This window comes from Salvelinus sp. IW2-2015, linkage group LG20 (assembly GCF_002910315.2).
Source record: "Salvelinus sp. IW2-2015 linkage group LG20, ASM291031v2, whole genome shotgun sequence".
Classification (NCBI taxonomy): domain Eukaryota; kingdom Metazoa; phylum Chordata; class Actinopteri; order Salmoniformes; family Salmonidae; genus Salvelinus; species Salvelinus sp. IW2-2015.
Genome location: NC_036860.1, coordinates 17342072 through 17353810, shown reverse-complemented (window position 1 = coordinate 17353810; position 11739 = coordinate 17342072). Strand labels below are relative to the sequence as shown.

At 41.9% G+C, this 11739-nt stretch overlaps 1 protein-coding gene across 1 annotated transcript in view; it reads left to right on the top strand.

Moving 5' to 3' along the window:
• LOC111982089 (BEN domain-containing protein 4-like) overlaps window positions 1-10933 on the top strand; it is a 50966-nt gene extending 40033 nt beyond the window's left edge. Inside the window, exons 5-6 of the mRNA XM_070449250.1 lie at window positions 7618-7858; window positions 10269-10933. Of these exons, the coding sequence (XP_070305351.1) occupies window positions 7618-7858; window positions 10269-10417 (390 nt within the window). The 3' untranslated portion in view covers window positions 10418-10933. The remainder of the gene's footprint in view (window positions 1-7617; window positions 7859-10268) is intronic.
• The last annotated feature ends 806 nt before the right edge of the window (window positions 10934-11739 follow it).

Genomic DNA, 11739 nt, shown 5'->3' with positions numbered 1-11739 from the left:
ATGAAAGCTGTGGTTCCTTTTAACATTGAGTCTTCAATATTCCCAGTAAGAAGTTTATCTGCTTTTCTGATGTATCAAATACTTATGTCATGCAATAAAATGCAAATTAATTACTTAAAAATCATACAATGTGATTTTCTGGATTTTTGTTTTAGATTCCGTCTTTCACAGTTGAAGTGTACCTATGATAAAAAATGACAGACCTCTACATGCTTTGTAAGTAGGAAAACCTGCAAAATCGGCAGTGTATCAAATACTTGTTCTCCCCACTGTACATACCCTGACTCTGTTGCAAGAGAAGTGACAAAGAAATTCATGTTAGCAGGCAATATTATGCAGGTTTAAAAATATATACTTGTGTATTGATTTTAAGAAAGGCATTGATGTTTATGGTTAGGTACCTTTTTCGCGAATGCGCACCGCATCGATTATATGCAACGCAGGACACGCTAGATAAACTAGTTATATACAAGCAATCTATCAAATGTATTTTATAAAGCCCCTTTTACATCAGCAGTTGTCACAAAGTGCTTAGACAGATACCCAGCCTAAAAACCCCAAAGAGCAAGCAACGCAAGCACAGTGTCTAGGAAAAACTCCCTAGAAAGGCAGGAACCTAGGAAGAAACCTGGAGAGGAACCAGCCTCTGAGGGGTGGCCAGTCCTCTTCTGGCTGTGCTGGTGGAGATTATATAAGAGTACAGCCATTTAGGTCAGATTATTCTTCAAGATGTTTGTTCACAATGTTCATAGATGACCAGCAGTGTCAAATAATAGAGGGTGCAATAGTTCAGCACCTCAGGAGTAAATGACAGTTGGCTCTTCATAGCTGAGCATTTAGAGGTTGAGACAGTAGGTCCGGTAGAGAAATACAGGATCAAACAGCGGGTCTGGGACAAGGTAGTACCTCCGGTGAGCCTTGGGCAGGTCAGGGTTCCATAGCTGCAGACAGAAACAGCAGAGACTGGATCAGCAGCACGACTAGGTAGATTGGAGACAGGGAAAGCCAGGAGTCGTCAGGCCAGGTAGTCCTGAGGCATGGTCCTCGAGCTCATGTCCTGCATCCTTTATTGAACTTGTAGACTAAGCCCTAGAGGTTTGTAACTTCACATGATTTAGCCTACTTGTCAGTCCAGATCTGACTATTTGAATATTTGATACCAAACGCGTTTGGTGTTTGTCAAAAGGCATGTGGGAGACTCCCCAAACATATTGAAGAAGGTCAAGTGAGACTAAATCTGAGCTTAAGGGCCATCAAGGAAGATGCTGTTTCTGACGCAAACCCAATACCTCACATCACCCCGAGAACACCATCCCCACAGTGAAGCATGGTGGTGGCAGCATCATGCTATGGAGATGTTTTTCATCAGCAGGGACAGAGAAACTGATCAGAATTGAAGAAATGATGGATGGCACTAAATACAGGGAAATTCTTGAGGGAAACCTGTTTGTCTTCCAGAGATTTGAGACTGGGACGGAGGTTCACCTTCCAGCAGGACAATGACCCTAAGCATACTGCTAAAGCAACACTCGATTGGTTTAAGGGGAAACATTTACATGTCTTGGAATGGCCTAGTCAAAGCCCAGACCTCAATCCAATTGAGAATCTGTGGAATGACTTAAAGATTGCTGTACACTGGCGGAACCCATCCAACTTGAAGGAGCTGGAGCAGTTTCCCAGTAGCTAGATTTGCCAAGCTTACAGAGACATACCCCAAGAGACTTGCAGCTGTAATTGCTGAAAAAGGTGGCTCTACAAAGTATTGACTTTGGGGGGGTGAATAGTTATGCACGCTCAAGTTTTCAGTTTTTTAAAACGTATTTCTTGTTTGTTTCACACACAAACATATTTTGCATCTTCAAAGTGGTAGGCATGTTGTGGAAATCAAATGACAGAACCCCCCCCCCCCAAATCTATTTTAATTCCAGGTTGTAAGGCAACAAAATAGCAGCACAGCAGTCCTCTGCTTTGGTATTTCATTTATCAGCTGCACCAGTTCCTATTACACAGGCCGTGAAGGGAGAAACTTTTGAGGATTCCCACCAACAGATGTACATACAGAGATGTTGTTGAGCTATATACTTACTGTCACTTTGTGCATTTCTCTTTCAGATCTGCCATGTACTCCACCACTGCCTGACAGCCTCACCCAGAAGTGCATACACTGGGCCTATCAAGACTGACAAAGCAGAGATGGGTGGCTGACAAGGAAAAATAAAACATATACACACACACACACTCATTATCCACAATGCAAATAAGTTGTAATTACTTGTTTATTTTATGTATGCTCCATTTTATTTGAGGGTTGAAGATATCTACTCCTATATATCCATGATCAATGTCTGCATAATTACTCTAAACATCTATCAAATCAAAGTGTGATTGATAATATTGTAAAAGACTGTTGCTTAATGTGTACAGTTTTAGGAAATTCTGTGTGCTTTTTTTCTGAGTTGAAAAACATGCCTCGCTCTCTCACAAACACATTAGACCCAATGTAAATAAATTGTAATAACTTGTTTATTTTGTCTATGCTCCATTTTATTTGAGGAAAATATCTGCAATAAAGTACATTCACAGTTAAAGCAATGTCTTTGCTTTATTGGATATTTCTCAGAATACAATGTGTGACCAGAAGGAAGTTGGCAGACCTGCAACCATTGGACCATGTGCAGGTTTTGTCATCTTAGCTGAAAAATAGAGAGATGGGGGGGAGGAAGAGTGCAGCTTAAAGGTTTATCATTAATAACTGACACAATTCTATAATGAATACATATTAGAATAATAATACATAATAGAGTGACCAGTAGTTACTGTATTGTGATTGTTTAGTGTTTTATTTACTCAATCAAGTAGTGCCCCAAGGAGGGATTGAACCGTGTCTCAAAAGCATAAGAAAAGGTCACCAAAATTTCAGGTACGGCTATACACGACTGGCCTCTCCGCACGACACGGGGATTCTTTAGCTAAATTGACCAGTACTGTAGCCTACTCCCGACCGTCACGTTGTACAGCGCCATATCTTCTGTTCCATCCTAACGGAACCCTGAGGGTTTTCTGTTTTTCTTGGAATAGAAACACCATAATATTACGCAAATTAATTAAGCAACATTTCTTAAAATCAGTCCCATATAAGATGTTCTTACAAAAAAAGGTTTTAAAATGCTCTAGTACAGCCACTATTGACGGCTGCCAAATGCTTCTCAAGGACCTCCTCTGGTGGTCAAACTAGCACTAACTAGCATTATTGGTACCAGTGGTTGACACTTAAATAACGTGCCATAGAATTCTGCGGCACCATGCAAGCTGCGCAGTTCGCTGCAGCTTTTAAAGGTGCTTTTAAAGGACGAACCACTGTACACTGAACAAAATTATAAACACAACATGCAATGTTTGTCCCATGTTTCATGAGCTGAAATTAAAGATCCCAGACATTTCCCTACTCACAAAATGCTTTCTCAAATTTTGTGCACCAAATGTGTTTATATGCCTTTTAGTGAGTATTTCTCCTTTGCCAAGATAATCCATCCACCTAACAGGCGTGGCATATCAAAAAGCTGATTAAACAGCATTATCACTACATAGGTACACTTTGTGCTGGGGACAATAAAAGGTCACTCTAAAATGCGCAGATGTGTCACACAACACAATGACACAGAGTCTCAAGTTGTCCACCAGAGCTGTTGCCAGACAATTTTATGTTAATTTCTCTACCGCTTCAGAGAATATGGCAGAACATCCAACCGGCCTCACAACCGCAGACCACGTGTAACCCACGCCAGCCCTGTACCTCCACATCCGGCTTCTTCGCCTGCAACCAGCCACCCGGACAGCTGATGAAACTGGGTTTTCAAACCAAAGAATTTCTGCACAAACTGTCAGAAACCATCTCAGGGAAGCTCATCTGTGTGCTCGTCGTCCTCACCAGGTTCTTGACCTGACTGCAGTTCGGCGTCGTAACCAACTTCAGGGGCAAATGCTCACCTTTGATGACCACTGGAAAAGTGTGCTCTTCTCCAGTTTCAACTGTACTGGGCAGATGGCAGACAGCGTGTATGGCGTTGTGTGGGCGAGTGGTTTGCTGATGTCAATGTTGTAAACTTAGTGCCCCATGGTGGTAGTGGGGCTATGGTATGGGCAGGCATAAACTACGGAAAAAATAGCATTTTACCGATGGAAATTTGAATGCAGGGACAATGTGACAATATCCTGAGACCCATTGTTGTGTCATTCATCTGCCGCCATCGCCTCCTGTTTCAGCATGTTAATGCACGGCCCCAAGTCGCAAGGATCTGTACACAATTCCTTGAAGCTGAAAATGGCCCTGTTCTTCCATGGTCTGCATTCTCACCAGACATGTCACCCATTAAGCCTGTTTGGGTTGCTCTGAATCAACATGTATGACAGCGTGTTCCAGTTCCCGCCAATATCCAGCAACTTTGCACAGCCATTGAAGAGCAGTGGGACAACATTCCACAATCAACATCCTGATCAACTCTATGCAAAGGAGATGTGTCACGCTGTGTGAGGCAAATGGTAGTCACACCAGATACTGYGTAGTTTTCTGATCCACGCCCCTACCTTTTTTCCAAGGTATCTGTGACCAACAGATGCATATCTGTATTCCCAGTCATGTGAAATTCATAGATTAGGGCCAAATGAATTTATTTAAATTGACTGATTTACTTATATAAACTGTAACTCAATAAAATATTTGAAATTGTTGCATGTTGCATTTATATTTTTGTTCATTGAGGGTTTGAGCATAGTCTGAAGGTAGGGAGAGGCACTTCCCCTTGCTGTTCCGTAGGCAAGCACCATGGTCTTGTAGTGGATCCGAGCTTCGACTGGAAGCCAGTGGAGTGTGCAGAGGAACAGGGTGACATGGGAGAACTTGGGAAGGTTGAACACCAAATGGGCTGTGGCGTTCTGGATAAATTACAAGCGGGGAGACCAGTCAACAGAGAGTTGCAGTAGACCAGACGAGATATGACGAGTGCCTGGATTAGGACCTGCACCGCTTCTTGTGTGAGGAAAAGTCGTACTCTACAGATGTTGTTGAGCATGAACCTGCATTGATGTTTGCAGAGAACAACAGGGTGTTGTTGTCCAGGGTCACACCAAGGTTCTTTGCACTCTGGGAGGAGGGCACCACGGAGTTGTCGAACATGATGGAGAGGTCTTGGATAATGGATTTATCTCTGACAAACTGACACACTTTGATTTTGGAGTAAACAATCACTTTAAAAGCCTTTAAGAAAAAATATACATATACAATTAAAATAGGTGAGTGGATGTATCTATTGATCTTGTGGGATGTTGTCGCTGACTCCCTTTAAGTAATGTTCAACTCAGTTGTGCAGTAGCTATAGTGCTTCGGAAAGTATTCAGACTCCTTCCCATTTTCCACATTTTGTTACATTACAGCCTTATTCTAAAATGTATTTATTTATTTATTTATGAGCACAGACAGCTAGCTAACCATGGCGCCCTCGCTGCAACTGGGCGGGAGGCACGGTGCTTTGGCAGCCGGTGAGACGTGTCTATTGTCCTGGCATAACTTCTGTCTGACTGTCATCTCCAATGAAATGTGCTTTTATCACTGCAATCAGTGATACTTTTTGCAAATGTATTTTAAAAAATAAAACAGAAATAGCTTATTCTCATAAGTATTCAGACCCTTTGCTATGAGACTCAAAATTGTGCTCAGGTGCATCCTGTTTCCATTGATCATCCTTGAGATGTTTCTACAGCATTGAAAGTCCCCAAGAACACAGTGGCCTCCATCATTCTTAAATGGAAGACGTTTGGAACCACCAAGACTCTTCCTATAGCTGGCCGCCCGGCCAAACTGAGCAATCTGGGAAAAGGGCCTTGGTCCGGGAGGTGACCAAGAACCCAGTGGTCACTCTGACAGAGCTCCAGAGTTCCTCTGTGGAGATGGGAGAACCTTCCAGAAGGACAACCATCTCTGCAGCACTCAACCCATCAGGCCTTTATGGTAGAGTGGTCAGACGGAAGCCACTCCTCAGGAAAAGGCACATGACAGCGCGCTTAGAGTTTTCCAAAAGGCACCTAAAGGACTCTCAGATTATGAAAAACAAGATTCTCTGGTCTGATGAAACCAAGATTGAACTCTTTGGCCTGAATGCCAAGCGTCACATCTGGAGGAAACCAGGCACCGCACATCACCTGGCCAATACCATCCCTACGGTGAAGCATGGTGGTGGCAGCATCATGCTGTGGGGATGTATTTCAACGGACTGGGAGACTAGTCAGGATCGAGGGAAAGATTAATGGAGCAATGTTGATGAAAACCTACTCCATAGCGCTCAGGACCTCAAACTGGGGGGCGAAGATTCACCTTCCAACAGGACAATGACCCTAAGCACATAGCCAAGACAATGCAGAAGTGGCTTCGGGACAAGTCTCTGAATGTCCTTGAGTGGCCCAGCCATAGCCCGGACTTGAATCCGATCTAACATCTCTGGCGAGAACTGTAATAGCTTTGCAGCGACGCTCCCCATCCAACCTGACAGAACTTGAGAGGATCTACAGAGAAGAATGGAAGAAACTCCCCAAATACAAGTGTGCCAAGCTTGTAGCGTCATACCAAAAAAGACTCAAGGCTGTAATCACTGCCAAAGGTGCTTCAACAAAGTACTGATTAAAGGGTCTGAATAGTTACATAAATGTGATTTACTTAGTTTTTTTTTTTAAGTCTAAAAACCTGTTTTTGCTTTGTCATTATGGGGTATTGTGTGTAGATTGATGAGGGGAAAAAACTATTTAAATAATGTTAAAATAAGGCTGTAACATACAAATGTGGAAAAAGTCAAGGGGTCTGAATACTTTCCGAATGCACTGTACTGTATATAGTATCAATCTAAAACTAGTGGCACAAGATGTGAATGTGCCATTCAAATCAGCTTCTCTAAAAAGGTTTTGAAAATATTATCTTGCATCTGTGTTGCATAACACCGCCTTTTCCTGGGAATTACTTAATGTTCTATTGGGAAATGGTTTTACAAATATAGGAATTGGTTATTGTTAGCTATACATCAGATGTGTAACACAAATAATGCTTTTGATTTAATTGAGAAATTGAAAAATATCATAGTTCTCCATTACACATTGAGCATGAAGTTAACGACCTTGTTCTAACACGTGAATGACTGCACTTCTGAATGCTTTGAAAGCATGAATGCACTTTTTATTACCCTGCTAGGGTATCAGGGTTGGGGTCAATTCCATTTAAATGTAGTCAATTCAGGAAGTCAACTGTAATCCAATTCTAATTTTATTTTCCTTTTATTGCTTTTCAACGAGGAAAAAAATGGAAAATAAATTTCAGTTGACTTCCTCAATTGGCTGAACTGAAATGGAATTGAACCCAAACCTGGTGGCTCTATGGCAGCGTACTCAGAGCTCATAACTAAGTTGTACCATTCTCACACGTGCTGGTGGCACTTTAAATGGGATAATAAATGGAATGGTATCAAACCATGTGTTTGATACCATTCCGTTCAACCCATTCCAGCCATTATGCACCGTCCTCCCTTTACTAGCCTCCTGTCATTCTCACCCTCTTCCGTTCTTCGTACCTCTCCTCAGGGCAGTAAACAGCTCCTGGGGAACTACCCCCTCTTCATCACCAACAAGCAGTGGGACGAGGCTGTCAACTCGTCCAAGAAGGACGGCCGACGGCTGCTGCGCTACCTGATCCGCTTTGTCTTCACCACGGATGAGCTCAAGTACTCGTGCGGCTTGGGCAAAAGGAAGCGCTCGGTTCACTCAGGAGAGCCTGGGCCAGAGAGACAGCCCCTCAACCCCGTCAAAGTCACCTGCCTCAGAGGTACTGGTGTTATTTCTACTGAATAGATGTGTACTAAAGCAACATGTATCCTACTAAAGAGATGTGTACTAAAGCAACAGGTATGCTACAGATATAGGATCTTAATTTGAGCCAGTTTGCTACAGCAGGAAAATAATCCTGAACCAACAGGAAATGTGAATTATTATGTGGATTATGGACATTTTTGTAGAGGTTCATACAATTTTCATAAGGGAAAATCAAATCATAAATTTCAAATTGGAAATTACTAACTTCAAAAGCCTTTTTAAACCTCAAATACAGTACAAGTTTAAAATGGCATGCATTGCAGGAAAGTTCTACTGCAACAGGTGATCAGATTAAGGTCCTACATCTGTATTAACCCTAAAAGCGCCAACAGTTGTTTTTTTTACCCCAAATTAGTAATAATTGCAGACAATGTCTGTTAAGCAGTGACACTTTTTATTTTATTAACCTTTTGTTACAAAATTTTTCAACAATAGTTTTGGCAAGTCGGTTAGGACATCTACTTTGTGCCTAACACAAGTAATTTTTCCAACAATTGTTTACAGACAGATTATTTCACTTATAATTCACTGTATCACAATTCCAGTGGGTCAGAAGTTTAAATACACTAAGTTGACTGTGCCTTTAAACAGCTTGGAAAATTCCAGAAAAGGATGTCATGGCTTTAGAAACTTCTGATAGGCTAATTGACATCATTTGAGTCAATTGGAGGTGTACCTGTGGATGTGTTTCAAGGCCTACCTTCAAACTCAGTGCATCTTTGCTTGACATCATGGGAAAATCAAAAGAAATCAGTCAAAACCTCATGAAAAAGTCTGGCTTATCCTTGGGAGCAATTCCCAAACGCCTGAAGGTACCACGTTCATCTGTACAAACAATAGTACACAAGTATAAACACCATGGAACCACGCAGGTGTCATACCGCTTAGGAAGGAGACGCGTTCTGTCTCCTAGAGATACACATACTTTGGTGCGAAAAGTGCAAATCAATCCCGGAACAAAAGGAAAGGACCTTGTGAAGATGCTGGAGGAAACAAGTACAAAAGTATCTATATCCACAGTAAAACGAGTCCTATATTGACATAACCTGAAAGGCCGCTCAGCAAGGAAGAAGCTACTGCTCCAAAACCGCCATAAAAAAAGCCAGACTACGGTTTGCAACTGCACATGGGGACAAAGATCGTACATTTTGGAGAAATGTCCTCTGGTCTGATTAAATAAAAATAGAACTGTTTGGCCATAATGACCATCGTTATATTTGGAGGAAAACGGGGAAGGCTTGCAAGCTGAAGAACACCATCCCGACCGTGAAGCACGGGGGTGGCAGCATCATGTTGTGGGGGTGCTTTGCTGCAGGAGGGACTGGTGCACTTCACAAAATAGATGGCATCATGAGGCAGGAAAATTATGTGGATATATTGAAGCAACATCTCAAGACATCAGTCAGGAAGTTAAAGCTTGGTCACAAATGGGTCTACCAAATGGACAATGACCGCAAGCATACTTCCAAAGTTGTGGCAAAATGGCTTAAGGACAACAAATTCAAGGTATTTTTAGTGGCCACCACAAAGCCCTGACCTCAATCCTGTAGAAAGTTTGTGGGCAAAACTGAAAAAGCGTGTGCGAGCAAGGAGGCCTACAAACCTGACTCAGTTACACCAGCTCTCTCAGGAGGAATGTGCCAAAATTCACCCAACTTATTGTGGGAAGCTTGTGGAAAGCTACCCAAAACGTTTGACCCAAGTTAAACAATTTAAAGGCAATGCTACCAAATACTAATTGAGTGTATGTAAACTTCTGACCCACTGAGAATGTGATGAAAGAAATGAAAGCTGAAATAAATCATTCTCTCTACTATTATTCTGACATTTCACATTCTTAAAATAAAGTGGTGATCCTAACTGACTTAAGACAGGGAATTTTTACTAGGATTAAATGTCAGGAATTGTGAAAAACTGAGTTTAAATGTATTTGGCTAAGGTGTATGTAAACTTCCGACTTCAACTGTATGTGTGTGAACAGCATACACAACTCTAATGTAAAATATATAATTTTGAGTTACAAGCTTAGTATACACCACTAGTATTCAAAAGATAGATTCCTCCATGTTAAAACAGAAATTATGGTAAATGTTTTTAATTTATTGACAAAGTCCTAACATTTCAAAAGGATAAAAAAGGGTTTAGAAATTATGACATTTTTGACCCCTTGGGATGCTTTTAGGGTTAAAGAGCAACTGGTATGCTAATAAAGGTACAGTATGTGTACTACAGCAACATGTACACTCCCAAAGAGATGTGTGAACAGATGTTTGCAAAATCGAATTGTTTTCATTGTTGATTATTCATAAAACCAAAAAACCTAATCTTAACAAATATTTACTTGTCTCTGTTTTACTCCTCAGAGTTTATCCGAATGCACGGTGCCTCCAACCCTGACTGGTGGTTGCCTTCCGAGGAGCAGATCAACAAAGTATTCAGTGACGCGGTGGGTCATGCGCGCCAGGGTCGGTCCGTGGGGGAATGTGAGAGAAATTACAAGATTATGTTATAATACTTTTATTGAATCAAATGGTTGTTTTATGCAACAGAATAGAGGGTTCTTATAACTCTATTGTGTCTGTGTGAACTGAAAGTGGGCCTCTGGGAGATGTAACACTGACAGGAGATTTTTGATGTCTGTTGGGTGATAAAACCTAAAGAGACTAAATTCCATAGCATGAGTTAATGTTTCTGTTCTATAAGGTACCAAGGAGAGATGACTCCAGGGCCAGACCCTGGTCTCTACACAATGAGATTTTTTTTTACAGAAGATACTGTCTGCTGTGAATTATAGGTATCTTTCATACACATCTTAACCTTGTGACCCATTCCATACATCTGTTGTTTGGCATGTAGACTGAAGGGGGTGTATCTTGGCTATAAAATACCTTTGTATCTTTGTCTTGGGGCTCTCAACGTTGACCAGCCATCATTATCATAGAGCACTCAATCGATTCACTTTAAATGTGTGTGTTGTATTGACCTGCTCCCTTATTAATACGTGAATAAAGATTTAGTTTAAGTATAACTCTGACTTGTGTGATAAGTTTGTCTCTCCTCATTTGATAGTAAATAAATTAACCACCACACTGTCTGTGATTTATTTAGAATTCAAGGCACACTTAATCAGCATGGCTACTACAGCATTCTGCATCAATATGCCATCCCATCTGGTTTGCGCTTAGTGGGACTATCATTTCTTTTTCAATAGGACAATGACCCAAAACACCCTTCCAGGCTGTGTAAGGTCTATTTGACCAAGGAGGGTGATGGAGTGCTGCATCAGATGATCTGGCCTCCACAATAGGTTAGGTCACAAATAGAAAGGTTAGTGCGGTTAGTATGAGTAGTCGGATACCGCTCTAAGGTTAAAAGCCACATAAAGCCTACAGTTAATTAGACTAGGTCAGCACCTGTCATCACATAATACCATGATTAATTGCATCCCCTTCCATTAACACTTACTTAGTGTTTTAGTTTTTTCAATTTCAGAGGGATCAGTCTGCATCTGAAGCCGTTCAACGTGAGAGAGTGGTGGAACAGAGGCCTGTCACGTGAGAGAGTCGTACAGAGGCCTGTCACACAGGGGGACAGGACCGCCCTTCAGAACCGGCAGGCCCTGGTGAAGTGTATCACGCTGCGCTGTACGAAGAACAGCCGTGTGTGTGGGCGGCCTCTGGTCTCTCTGCCGGAGAGGAGCGTCAGTATATAAGAGGTGGAGCTGACACAGAAAGGGAGGAATACGAGCTGGCACGCACAGAGGGACACACCACAATCAGAAGGTACGTTGCAGAGGGGACCGTCCTCAGGAACTACGCGGATGTTCTAGCTATG